The sequence below is a fragment of the Ziziphus jujuba genome, chromosome 12 (assembly GCF_031755915.1).
Source record: "Ziziphus jujuba cultivar Dongzao chromosome 12, ASM3175591v1".
Taxonomy (NCBI): domain Eukaryota; kingdom Viridiplantae; phylum Streptophyta; class Magnoliopsida; order Rosales; family Rhamnaceae; genus Ziziphus; species Ziziphus jujuba.
The window spans coordinates 3,612,992-3,627,737 of NC_083390.1; the positions used below are offsets into that span (position 1 = coordinate 3,612,992).

Here is a 14,746-nt window from a genome sequence, read left to right on the forward strand (position 1 = left end):
CATTTTTTTTTTTTTTTTTCTGAGGTCTTTCTCAAATATCCTCCATTTTTTTCCCTTTTATTCATTTATTTATTTATTTATTTTGTCAATCTTCTTTAAAATCCTCTGATTTTCACGTGTAAACTGGAATCAAATCTCCACCGTCTGATACAAATCCTTCTCGAAATATCCAACGGATGAGATAACAAATTGCGTAAGGGATACGTTAAACTCGATAGCAGCTTATGTATTCCTTTTTGATCATCAGAAGTCTTTGGGAAAAAAAAAAAAATTGGGAAAGAAAAAAAAAAAAAGGAAAAAGAGGGATTTTTAAGGGATTGTCAACGAGTTTTTAATTTACTTTGATTTATGCGAGAGAGAGAGAGTATAAATAGCGACACACTGGGGCGAATATATGACCAAAAGAGCTTAGTAATATATTTGATTTTTTTTGCCTTTCTTAGAGAGAAGCGTAAAAATATTTTGTTTGGTGACAAAGAAAGAGAGAGAAAGAGAAAGAAATGGGAAGAGGGAGAGTGGAGCTGAAGAGGATTGAGAACAAGATCAACAGGCAAGTGACTTTTGCAAAGAGAAGGAACGGGCTTTTGAAGAAAGCCTACGAGCTTTCCGTTCTTTGCGATGCCGAGGTCGCTCTTATCATCTTCTCCAATAGAGGAAAGCTGTACGAGTTTTGCAGTAGTTCAAGGTATTCACAAAACAAAACACACAAAAAAATAATAATAATAAATAACATTTTTTTTTCTTCTTTTCCAAAAAAAAAAAAAAACGAAGAAGAAGAAGAAAGAAGACTTTGGAAACCCTTTTTTTTTTTTTTTGGTTGTTTTCGACTTCAAAATATAACACACGAAAAGGGAAAAAAAAAAAAAAGTATTCTGTTTTTGTCATTTTTTTTTTTTAATTTTTGTTTCCGGCTATGCTTTTGGAGAGATCTAGAGCTCCAAAGAGATAAAAATTACTTTTGCTGTTTTCAGTTTTCAAAGTTTTTTAGCGAAGCTTGTGATTTTTTCTTTTTTGTTTTTTTTTTTTAAAGTATGATAAATAAATATACATGTATTTTTTTGGGTTCGGACTTCGCTGTTCTAAGTGTGCATATATTTGTTTTCTTTATTTCCGTTTTAGTGAATGTCTCGGCGTTTATAGCAGGTTGAGTGTCTGTTTGTTGGTATTGGTGTTAGATCTGCAACTGGAAACGCCATAAAAAGGAGATGACTCTTGTATTGACTACTCTAACCTCTCTATTCTCTCCTCCCCCAACCCTATGCTTTGTTTGTGTGTGTGTGTGTGTGTGTGTGTGTTCTCCTTTTCCTTTTTCTTTCATTTCCTTTCTCTGCTTTCCACTTAATTTCTCAAAATTTACCATTTTTGTTTTAATTTTGTTCTTTTAAGATCTCTTGCAGCTGAATCAGCTTGGATCAAGCTTGTTTTCAAATTTTCTCTTTTTTTGCTTTTGCTTTGCCTTCTTATTTTCTCACTGAAGCTTAATTTCTTTTTTCTCTCTCGAAGTTTCAGCTTAGCTAGGGTTTTCTGATAACTTGTTCTCCTCTAACTTTTCATTTTTTTTATTTTATTTTTGAAACAAAAAATAAATAAAGTGCTCGATTTAAGCTTCTGATCAATTGGCTCAATCAATCTACAATAATCATTTTTATAATTGTTTGCTCTCTTCCCTATGCTTTTGTAGTCGACGGTTGCTTCTTGCTGGAAGCATATTTACTGTTTCAAATTGGTCTTTTCGCCGTAAAGTTTTCATTTTTTTCATATATTTTTTTTTAATTTTCTTTTCCATGATTAGATCTCTGTCAGCTTCTCTCTCTTTCATACACAAATTAGCAGATGTTTTTCTATCAAACTATGTCTATAAAGACAGATTAGATTTTTTTTCTTTTTTTTAATTTCTTCGCAGCTACAGTTATTAAAATTAGGGTTATCTCTTTTAACTGATTATATGTCCGAGTTGGTTATGTGCCTCCAAAATGCACTTCGGATTATAAGAATAAATTAGCATGACTACCGATTTAACTAATATATAAAATACTATATTATCACTTTTTAGTTGTAAATCCATCAGGTTTATTAATTTAATGTGTTCAAGGGAAAAAAAAAAGGTATATTAATTTAATTACTTTTAAGCAATATTTTAGGGCATATAAAATTTCCCTACGCGCGTGTTTGCATGAAAACCGTTATATGTTTTTATTTTATTTTATTTTATTTGGCTGAGGATGTTTATTAGCCAAGGGATCTAGTTCGGATTTGTAAATTGAAAAAAAAAATAAAAAATAAAAATTGACATTTAAGTTATATATTTAAATATTAAATGGTTGATGAATTTATGTTTGTGTGATTTACATATGAATTTGAGTTTCTTCTTTTTCTTTTTTTTTTCTTTTTTTTTTTGTCGGTAAATACATATGAATCTGAGTGCAACTGAAATATCGAAGTTCGATTTAAAATATTGTATTAATCCGGATTTGTAATTCAAATCATCAAAATTAATGATTTGTTGTTCCTTCTCTTCATGTCCAACAAACAGTCACAGAATTTAGTATTACTTATTTTTATTTATTTAAGAAAAAAAGGTTCTATAAAAATAGTTGTTAAGGTACTTAATTCAAATTCCCCTTCTAATTAATTTGTGTTTTATGTTAAAGGAAAGGCATAAAAAAGATTATGTTTGTCACAACATAGTTTATGAAATGAGAATTTTTATTTTCTTCATAAGTTTCTTTTAATGTCAATTATACCTTTATCCCTCCTTCGTCATGGATATATCCCCATATATATATATATATATATAAGTTGTTCTTGGACCAGTGGACATGGATCTGATATTCTGAAAAAGGTTTAACCATATATCGACTTATGTTATTTCTAAGGTTTATGCCAAAGATTAAGAAAAAAAATGAAATTCCGGGCCTTGATAAATTACAGAAAAAGATTCTCTCATGCTCTGTTTGATTTGTTAGTGCTGAGTTAGAAATTAAGCAAGAGACTATATATATATATATACATGCACATAAAGATGAAGCGTAGATTAAGCTCAAATAAGTTATAAATATAAAGAAATGTCCATAAGTACTTGCATCCTTTTCCATGTTTATGATCATCTACCAATTGAAAAAGAAAAAAATTAGAAAAGAATGAAAAAGTTCAGTCTAAAAACTTTACAAAATTTATCCCAAAAAAAAAAAAAAAAATCTCTTTATGTGTACACAGGTATTATTATAATTTTGGCATTCTTCTTATTTCTCAGTTTCATTTGAAATATGCCAACCCAAAGATCATGACAAAAAAATATTGTAAACAATTTTCAGTTCCTTCCATTTCTTCGAATATAAAATCAATTACTTTCTTCTTATGTGTTTCTTCCTTTCATAAATAAAAGAATTCATGCTGTATGCTTGTGGAACTTTTAGATCAGGTAATTCTTATACGGACTTCTTGAGATTTGATTGATCTTACATGTTCAATATATTTGTTGATCTACAGCATGCTCAAAACACTTGAGAGGTACCAGAAATGCAACTATGGAGCCCCAGAGACTAATGTGTCCGCAAGGGAGGCGTTGGTAATAATACTTAAACATCGAATATTGATGAATTACTCTTTTTGTATATTATATGCATGAGCTACGCATTTCTCTTTATATTAATTTTCTGACAGTATAATGCTTTTAGTTTGTCTTTTTTTTTTTTGTTTTTGTTTTTCTTTTTGGTAAATTACTTGCAGTTTGTCTTAGATAGTAGGTGAGACTTATGGAGTTCCAATTTATACTTTTAATTAGTACCTAAACCATCAGTGATATGGGATTTACTAATCCACCAATATTATTGTCATTGTTTGGTATTGATTGTATATATTCTACGAAAAGCTTATAGTTCATATGATTTGAAGGAAAAAAATGATATAGCTTCTGTTTTTTCATTTACTTATGCCTCTGTTTTTCTATAAATATTTTTTAAGGAAGTCATTTGGTCATAAGTACTTTTAGACGTCAGAAGCACTTCATAAAAATAATCCAAACATTTTTAGAAACTATTTTTGAATTTCAAAAACTATTTCTGGTTTTTCAAAAACCCTACCAAATAGAACCTAAATCTAAGCTAAAAAACTAATTGTAAGTATCTAATTAAGTTTTTAGTTTTCAATAAAAGACTGTGAGATTATAAATCTTATTAATGAAGAAGAATTCATTCTCCATTCCAAACTACAATAATAATGACAAAATATATATGATTTGGAAGAATAATACAAAATAAAAGTGTTTCAAAACTTGTGAACTCATTAGTGTGTTCTTTTGCATATTCTACTCTTTATACTGAACGCACTCAAAATCATCATATATAAGTTTACTATTTGTAGGGCATAAATGCATTCAGCATGTTTGCCTCTATTTAGGCTTATCTGCATATATGTGCACTCTTTTTTGGAACACCAAATTGTTGCATTCCTTTTGTAGAAATAGACTAATGAGCTGAGCCAAAACTATTATTATACATACGAGAGAGTAAGACATCCTGTCCATTGATTTGAACACCAAAAGACATAAAAATTTCATCATGAACATCGTTTTGACTGTTGTTTCAAATTTTCCTTTCTCATATTTGCACTCATCCATATATATGCAATATGTGTATAATACTTTGCCTCAAACCATATTGCATTTCCACCTACATCTCAAGACCTGGCAAGACTTCTCCAACCACTTGGTCAATATTTTAATTTATGTCTATTTTATAAAATGTTTGGTCCTCTTTTGGCATTTGGGTGCACTCACCTGCATACTAAAAATAATCACATCTTTATCTTTCAATACCCTCTTCAAACTCACAAACCGACTGGAACCCACACTTTCTGAAGACAACTTTTTTGTTACCTCCACCATCTTCATATGTTTCTTGGAAAACATTGGAATTTGGAAATATGGGGAAATATTAATTCATGGCATATCATTCTTTTAGGTATGACAGATATATTAGGATTACCCACTTAACTTTGAGTTAGTTCCTTATGGAAAAGTTGTCTATGCATTTATTTCATAATTCATAAACTTGGATGGATCTTGTTCATCTGTAATAATTTTTAATTTATATTATGCACTAGCAATTGTAAAAAAAAATAATATAAATATAATAACACCCACATCCCAATGGCTTAGTATTTTTAGAAAGAGTGGTAATCTAATAAAATGTTAAAGATCTACAGAAACATGTGTAAGGATTCAAAATGAGACAATAGTGATCTAGGAAGCTCAGCTCATTGATAGTTCTGTTGGTCCATGGAAATATTTTGGTTGTCTTTACATTGAAACATAAATGGCAGCACTATCATAAGCCACCAATGCCTCCTTATATGTTTGAAATGTCTGAAGCAAAATTCTTTGGTTGTTGGCATATATTTGGGCATCTTGGTGTCCTCTGAACTATGCTATCCCTCACAACTTGTGATGGTTCACAACAAATACTAAGATGGTAGCATATCAATAATATATTTTATTTTATTTTTAAAATATTTTTATTCTTAGCTATTCAACGGGTTACTACCGCATTTGTGTAGCATCACAAGTTAAAATCTGCAAGTCTTTGCTGTTCATTTTGTTGAAATATCAACCCTTAAAATAATTATTTGTTTTTTTAAAGAAAAAATTACGAATACGAAATTTGAAAACAGTTTTTAAATAGATGAGTACAAGTACATATAATTTTTGTCCTATCAAAAAGCATCACTTTATGTATGTTTCTATAATTTGAAAACAATTTTCTTATCTTTTAGCTATTCAAAGGTTACCACATCATTTGTGTAGCATCGCAAGTTAATATCTGCAAGTTTTTGCTATTCATTTTGTTGAAATACAATTCTAAAAAAAATTTTTTTTTTTAAAAAAGAAAATTTAAATATAAAATTTGAAAGCAATTTTTAAGTAGATAAGTACAAGTACCCGTATCACTTTATGTATGTTTTCTATAATATGAGAACAATTTTCTTATATCTTAGCTATTCAAAAGGTTACCACCTCCGTTGTGAAGCATTACTACACAAAGTAAAAGCTGCAAGTTTTCCTGTTCATTTCGATACAATACAATCCTAAAAAATTATTATTTTCTTTTTTAAAAAAATTGAAAAAAAAAATTAAGTAGGTGACTAGAAAGTACTTATCTTTGTCCTACGAAAGGGTACCACTATGTATGTTTGTACCATATTTATGCTCTGTCGTTTTTGTATTACAATTTTTTTTTTTTTTTTTAAAGAAAAAAAGGTAGGTGGCCAACAATAACAATTTTGTCTGATATAAAAGCTATTGCTTTATCTACGTTTTCTAAATTTTGTACCATATTTATGGTATGTCGTTTTAAGACTATATAACTTTGTACCTTTTTTCCTCTTTTTTTTTTTTTTTTTCTCTGTTTTTTTTGTTGTCAATATAATTGACTGTGTACTAAATGATTCTTATTGCTCCTACTGTAGGAACTGAGTAGCCAGCAGGAATATCTGAAGCTTAAAGCACGTTATGAGGCTCTATACCGGAACCAAAGGTTATTGCCTTTCCTGCATCCTATCTCGGTTGCAAAAAGTCTAACCCCTTTTTTTTTTGGATTTACATATACATTTTTGTTTCTTCTATATACACCAGAAATCTTCTGGGGGAAGACCTTGGACCTTTAAACAGCAAAGAGCTCGAGTCACTTGAAAGGCAACTGGATATGTCACTGAAGCAGATTAGATCAACACGGGTACTCACCACCATGATCAAACCACGTGTCCCTTTCTTCCATTAATTTTTTTGTACTGATTTTCTTTATATTTATTTTAACATATTAATGAGCCAATCGTAAACCTAGCAGGTAAAAATGGTAATCGGGTGGTTTGCATAAAACCTGAAAAGCAGCTACCTTTTGGTAATATAAGATAGGCAAGACAACGACAATACAGATTTTGTACATCACTTTGTCGTTGTGTTATCTCTTTTATGAAATTTGAACTTTATATAGTCGTTTTCTAACAGATGACGTAGGTTCTTTTATTTATGTTGCCAGATTAATTCCCAGTTACATGTAATTCAAGGGTTAGGATTACGTATAATCTGTCCACTAATTCCCAATTCCAAAGTCACCCAATTGAATATTTTCCTTGATATATATATATAATACTATGATACTGCTTTCCAATTCATGCTGATCCAAAATTCTTGTATCTCTCAGACCCAATTCATGCTGGATCAGCTCTCTGATCTCCAACGCAAGGTAAGGAAAAATACTTGTTCCTCCATTTATATATATAAATGTATATGTATGATTATTGTAATCTTTGCCCTTATAGATATTATTTATTTATTTGTTTTATTTTGCAGGAACACTTGCTGAACGAAGCAAATAAGACCTTGAAACAAAGGGTAGGCTAAAATGGAACACAGCTATCTCATCCCCAAATGAACTTCTATTTTTCATCCAAATTATTCATGACTACTTTGTTTGTGCTGATTTCTCTGCAGTTGGTAGAAGGATACCAGGTAAATGCACTCCAACTGAATCCCTGTGGAGGTGAGGACGTTGGGTATGGCCGGCAATCTGCTCAGCCTCAGGCAGATCATGGGTTCTTTCATCCCTTAGAGTGTGAACCCACTTTACAAATTGGGTATGTATGCACCGCATCATGAATTTATTATCAGCAACCTTTTAATGTCGATAATGAAGCTTTAATTAAAACCAAGAAAATTTTGTGGGTAATTAATGACTTTGTGAACCATACAGATTACATAGAGGTGAAGAATAAATGAACCTTTTTATTGTCCTTTTTTCCTCTCTTTTTCCTTCACTTTTTCTTTTTGGTGTTTCGTGAAGGAGATCAATAGAGCACATTGAGTCATAGACCCTTACTCATCGGCTTAATGATTTTGTTATAATTTTGCAGATATCAGCCTGATCCAATAACAGTTGTGACAGCAGGCCCAAGCGTGAATAATAATTACATGCCAGGATGGTTACCATGAAATCTTCAAGGAACTATGTGGTCAGCCATGGTACGCAATATTATAATTGTTGTTGTTATTATTATTATTATTAATATGTTTTCCTTATAAGAATCAGCAAAATTTCAATTTTTAAGTTATTTGACAATTAAAAAAATCCTAAAACATTTGTAATGATGGCTGGGATTTTATGTTATATAAAACCCTTCCTCTGCACCTTATGGGCACTTGTAAGCATTGTTCGTTTGTGCATGCTTAAAACACTGTGCTCTCTTTCTTTCTTTAAGCAGTACTTGCGGGCGAGCTTCAAAAGAAAAAAAAAAAAATTATATATATATATATATATATAAATAATAATAATTACAGTTTGCCTATTATTAATTAGACTATGTAAATAATAATTACAGTTTGCCTATTATTAATTAGACTATGTAAATCTGGTTTTTTGTTCTTGTCTTGTATAAGAGATTAGGGTACTTCTCTTTTCTTTTCTTTTTTCTATCTTTTTCTTTTCTTTTTTTTTTAAGGAGGTGGGAAAAAAATAAAAGATTAGCAATGATTATGTTTGGATCTTTTCCCAATCTTATTCGGAAAAATTTAGCCCATTGCCCCTTCAGACAGGATTTTAAAGATTTATATCCTTTTTTCTGGTATCTTTTTTGTTTTACATCTCATTTTTTAATATTTTTAAAACATTTTTATGTCAAAATTAAACTTTATTTTTATTTTTTATTTTTTCTTTCTTTTACCATTGAAAATTCCTTCAAAGTCCATTTCTGCAAAGCAGCTCTTCTTTTTTCCTTCATCAAAATGGTTTATTTCTTTTTTATTTTTATTTCCTATCACATCCGGTTTTTCTTTTCTCATTCATCAAGACAGTCTACTTCTTTTTTACTTTTTATTTTTGCTTGTTCTTCCTTTCTTTTGTCTTTTCCTCATTTCTTTTTTTTTTTAATATTTTTTTTCCTTTCTTTTCCACATCCCACATCTCTGCATTTTTTTTTCCCTGTTAAAATCCGACTCTTTTTTTTCTCATTCATCAAGATGGTTTACTTTTTTTTTTTTTCTTCCTTTCTTTTATCTTTTGCTCATTTCCTTTTCTTTTTTATGTTTTTTTTTCCCCTTTCTTTTCCACTACCTCTCTGTATTTTTTTTTTCCCTTGTCAAAACCCTAGATTTCAAATCTAGTGTTCATCTCCTGGGATGCCCTCCGATGAGCCTGTTAAGAAGAAAAGGGGGAGGCCTAAAAAATAATGATTATAGGATGACAAAAGTGGGGTTTTATTTTTTTAAATTGAAAAGTTTTTAAAATTACAGTGGTGTGGTGTGAAATTGGATGAAGAGAAAGTGAAAATAAAAGGATATGTATATTTTTCAAAAATATTTTAAAAATACAATTGATATTTAAGGATAAAACAAAAAAGATGTTGAAGGAATGATATAAAACCTTAAGGTCCTAGCCGAAAGGATAATGGGCCGTATTCCTTTTTTGTCTGGCCCATCTTTAGTTTACCACCCCCACCCCCCCCCCCCCCCCCCCCCCCCCCCCCCGCGGCGGTTGGACCCAGCTCTGGTCCATTCTTAAACTCCTGCCTCTTTCTTCGAACCTCGGTGCTTCTCTTTGCACCATCCAAATATCTCAATCATTTGTATATAAAATTACTAAAACCCCTAAACATTTTTATTTTTCTTTTAAATATATTTGAAAATGTTCCTGTCCCTCTCTCTCCTTAAGGTTTTCTCGTCTTCTCAGACAGTGTAGCCGCCGGAATAAAATGGACTGGCAAACTACGGATTGTTCTTCCCTATCCATGGCTGAAGGTTTTTTTTTTTTTTTCTTTTTTTCAAAAAACTTCTTTTCATGCACAGCCATGGTTTAGTCTCTGCTACCCATATGCCTCATTAACCGTCGAAGCAAGCTGCCGATGTTTATGGCAGGCTGCCGGCGTTTATGGCTTTCATCTGTCGAAACTGGTAGGGAAGAGACCAAACAGTAAAAAAATAAAAAATAAAACTAAAAGAGGAGAAAGTTGAGAGGGGTTCTTTTGTAATTTTACACAAAATGAACTTGTGTGGAAAAAAATATGTATAAATGAAAATTATATCTCTAAAAGAAATAAAAACATCGTAATCCTGATAATCTAGTTGACAGAACCAGTCTGTTTCTGTTTATGTTTTTGACCAAATTTGCAACATTGTAATTTTCTAAATTGGGAAAAATTGAAAAAAATAAACCATGATAAAGCGGACGTGGCATGGGCTTTGATATATGAACTTGGGCCATGTTGGGTTTTGGAAAATTTTGGATTGTTTTTGACCCAAATAGCCCTCAAGTAGTAGCAATTGGAGGAGGTTAATAACAAATGAGAGAGCAGGAGTTGGTTGGCTAAGTAGCTTTTTTTTTTTCTTTTTTTTTTTTCTGTTTTTTTCAGTGTTTCCTTTTGCAAATTTCCATATGTTTTGACGTAATGCGTTAAATTTGGAAATGATGTGAATCTTGAAATAGATCCTCTTTATGGACAAGAGATCGTACCCTGGGCACACCATTCATTATCAATTGCTTATGTCTTTTATTCTTGGGATAGTGACTGCTGGATTCTTCTTCTTCTTCTTCTTCTTCTTCTTCTTCTTCTTCATCTTCTTGTTTTTCTTTGGTTAATGAAACTGCTGGATTCATTATGCTGATAACACGTGACACTCTTCTGGGTCCCTCCATTACAATAAGCTTCCAAAATACTTTTATTTATTTATTTTTTTTTTGGGGTATGGACAAAAGTTTTCATAATACTTTACTGTACCACTTTATCTCTTTAAAATTAAATAAATAATTGGATTTTGGGTTTGGGTTTGCTGTATCAATATTGACCTTATGCTATTGTACCCCATTTCAGCTCCCTCATGAACTAAAAACCCACAGAGAGAGGACTGGCTTAAAAATTGATTCATTCCAAAATACTCTTCTTTTTTTTTTTTTTTTCTATGGACAAAAATTTTTCAAAATACTTTACTGTACACTTTATCTCTTTAAAATTAAATAAATAATTGGATTTTGAGTCTGGTTTTGCTGTATCAATATTGACCTTATGTTATTGTATCCCATTTCAGCTCCCTCATGTACTAAAAACCCACAGAGAGAGGATGGCTTAAAAACCAAACAAAAATTGATTTGTTCCAAATAATTAATTCCCAGCTTGGTTTACATCCTAAAAATATTTCCTTCAATCAAAAAATAAAGAAAATAAAAATGGATGAATAAATGTGACTTCTTTCATTTCAACACCAGTCTATCCCTAGGCTACTAGTGCTAGCTTTAGTACCTTTTTTGGCTAATTTCAAAAGCTTTACACGTCTCGAAACAAGTAGTAGTCCTTAACAGGTAATATATTTTTTTAAAAATTTATTTTTCCAATAAAAGCCTATTTATTAAATTATTCGTACGAATATAATTATAAAAAGCAAAATCCCAATGAAAACAGAGACATGCATGAAGATGTACAATTTGAAATATACATATATGGGATTTTTTTTTTTTTTTTTTATTTTATCGAAGATAATCTTATTTGGGATTTTTTTCCAAATAATACAAATCAAACAAAAAGATATGTGTTAAAAAATAGGTGTAAGGAACTTTGACCTTGTCTGATTTCTTCATCTTCGTCGTCCTCCTTCAAGAAACAGCTAACAGGTGGCATTTGAATCTCTGCGCTATCACTTATTCCCGGTTACAAAAACACAGCAGCTGTTGTCCTTCAGTGGGAATATCAAATAGCATAGCAGTAAATAAATACCGTCATTTTATTTTATTTTTTATATGGTAAATAAATACGGTCAGAAAAATATATAAATTTTATTATATAAAATTAGAAAGTTATTATTTCATTACTAATATATGAAAGTTTAAAATATAAATTTTTTTTTATAGAATTATCTAAAGATATTATATATCAACAAAAAAATAATAAAAATTTATTTTAAAAAATAAAATTTTTGTTCAAACTTTAAAAGTAGTTTGTTTAATCAATCAATTTCTAAGTTAATTATAAAAATATTTGCTAGATATTATATTTTCTTAATTAATTTAATTTATAATAAATGATAATGATAATAAATAAACTATTAACAATAACAAATAAACTATTATCAATAAAAATATATAAAATATATATATATTTGATAAAATTATTTATTAATTAAAATAAAAAAATTATTACAATTATATTATATTTCATTAATATCATTTCAATACTTATAAAATTTTTACGTTGTTGAAAGTTATTGATATCTTTTTCGTTTATATTTTGAGATGTAAAATATAAAAAATAATTATTAAAACATATATCTCATTGATATTTTTTCATGTAATTATTAATATATCAATCATAAAGATCTTGTATCAAATATAATTATTCTTAATGTTATATTCTATCATTTTTATATTTTTATTTACTTAATATTACTAATTTAAACGCTATCATTATCAATTCTACATAATATTATATTTTCATATTATTATTTTATGTTACTATTTTTCATTTTTATATAACCAATTATTAATTTGCAATTATTAGATTTTAATGAATCCATCTTATATAAAATGTATAGCAAATATATATACTTTATTAATAAATAGGAACCAGCAAAGTTATTCAAACATCAATAATATTAATGAATTTTATTTTATAAAAAGTTTTTAAAAACTTCCTAGATATTTCCAAAATATCCATGTAAATTTTAGAAATTTGTATGGAAAATTTCAAAATTTTAATAGATATTATTCATATTTTAACTAAATTGTTAAAGATTTGATATAGATATTTTGACAAAAATTTTAAAAATTTAAATGGATATTAAAAAAATTTCACTCATTTTCATGTGTAATCTAAATTCTCTTTTGACCTTTTAAAAAAATAAAAATTTCGGAAAAATTTCTGCGAAAATTTTGATATTTAAAACCTTGTCATTGACGTTGCATAAAAATAGGCTTATTTATTAATTTTTAATTGTAAAAATACAATTATAGTTTTGGTATAATATTTTATTTTATTATTTTTTTAGCAAAAACTCTCTATTAAAGGATCATAAGCTCTTTTTCCAAAGTAATTAGCATTTGACTATAATTTTATAAGTATTTTTTATTACTGTTAACAATAATTTCTTTTCTATTTTGATGTCATAAACTTATAATCTCCTTAATGTAAAAATTTATAGCTTATTAACTAAACCAAACTTATTTGACATAATTTTATAAGTTTTAGCTTCCAAAAGAGTATGAGTTTCTTTTGGTAAATTAGTTTCGGCATATATGCAAGCTTAAATGAGCATTTACATATTTTAAATATCATTTTTGTCCTTATTATTTTATTAATGAGCATTTAACCGGTTAAGAGCATTTTTAAAGTTATGATGACAAATAACCTAATGTAAGTTTTATAGGCATTGACAACCAAGCATTTACTGGTTTCTTTAATAATTTTTTTTTTTTTTATGCTGTGAAAATTCTATGAACAAAAATTTTATTTATATCAGCTATATTTAATAGATATTTTAAATAATAATTTTTTTAAAAAATATGAAACTTAAATGTGATAAAATCTAAAAAGATGTAAATAATTTTTTTTTTCCATAATTTGTACTAATATCGTATGGAATACCGAAAGAGGTTTTTCAGTGCTCACTTCCTATACGCAGGCATTTAGATCCCACAATTTCACCAAAACAAAAAAAAAAAAAGGTATGGACTACATAGATCCCGTAAGTCTTTCTGGAATTTATATATGTGTTCCATGTGCTTTTCTCTAGAGAATATAACCCAGTGTACTGAAAATTTCAGCCAAAAAGAGAATATCACCCTGAGTACTGAAAATTTTTTGGTATCCACCGTCCAAAAGAACAGCTAGCCTCTGTTTTATTTATGTGGCCAAGTGTCTATGACCAGTCTCATTCTCAGTCCGTTACATGCAATAGATGTCTCGTGTTTATAGGTTTTTTTTTTTTTTTTTTTTTTAATTTTTATATATCCTCCAATCATATTCTAATGTCATCACATGTCAAATCAAATCATAGTTAATCCCATATTTTATTATATTAAGATTTGAAGGTTTTCATTCACATTTTTTAGTTATTTTAATAAATTTTTATTTGATTACTTCTTCGTTAATCACTTGCTAATGATTAATTTATAAATATATACAATGACTTCGTTCAATCCAAGAAATAAGAAGATATAAAAAATAAAAAAGTAAAAAGTCGAGTGAGGTTGACACTTAGTAGGAGAGACTTCTTTTCTTTTTTAATTAAAATTTATCTTAATGATAAAATAGTAAAACATCATAAAAATTTATTATAAATATTTTAAATATAATTAGTGGTATATTTATTTTCTTTCCTCTTTTATATATATGTAATTTCAAACATCTACTTTAAGAAACCAAACATGTTTGACATATGAAATCTAATGCTATCCATTTTTTTAAATTATCATTTTTTAAACTATTCATATTTAATTTAAAAGATTATGTTCAAGATATTGAAGTGGAGAAAAAATATTATTATAAATAATAATAAAAATATATTTAATGGGTCCGAACATAATTTTCAAGAAGCACTTTTAAATAAAATCAGGAAAAAAAAAACTTATTTAGAAAGTACTTCTAAAAAAATAAAAGTAAAAGAAAAATAAAATCAGAAGTTCTACTTAGATAAAGCCTCAATATAATCAAGGGTTTTTTTTTTTTTTCTTTTCCGAAAATCAATATCATGAAAGTTACTTGAAAAGAGTTC

The 14,746-nt window shown here is 28.5% G+C and overlaps 1 protein-coding gene across 1 annotated transcript; it reads left to right on the forward strand.

Moving 5' to 3' along the window:
- Window positions 1-285: 285 nt before the first annotated feature.
- Window positions 286-8,252, forward strand: LOC107428298 (agamous-like MADS-box protein MADS4). Its single transcript, XM_048461931.2, has 8 exons — window positions 286-685; window positions 3,490-3,568; window positions 6,466-6,533; window positions 6,632-6,731; window positions 7,200-7,241; window positions 7,349-7,390; window positions 7,490-7,632; window positions 7,909-8,252. Exons 1-8 carry the CDS (start codon window positions 501-503, stop codon window positions 7,985-7,987), a joined length of 738 nt encoding a protein of 245 aa, XP_048317888.1. The 5' UTR covers window positions 286-500; the 3' UTR covers window positions 7,988-8,252.
- Window positions 8,253-14,746: the final 6,494 nt, after the last annotated feature.

Excerpts from the sequence above, each read along its gene's own strand:
- LOC107428298 (XM_048461931.2), top strand. The coding sequence starts at position 501 with ATGGGAAGAGGGAGAGTGGAGCTGAAGAGGATTGAGAACAAGATCAAC. Across the intron at positions 3,569-6,465 it reads TGTCCGCAAGGGAGGCGTTG|GAACTGAGTAGCCAGCAGGA; the intron begins GTAATAATACTT and ends CTCCTACTGTAG. Across the intron at positions 6,732-7,199 it reads AGCAGATTAGATCAACACGG|ACCCAATTCATGCTGGATCA; the intron begins GTACTCACCACC and ends TGTATCTCTCAG.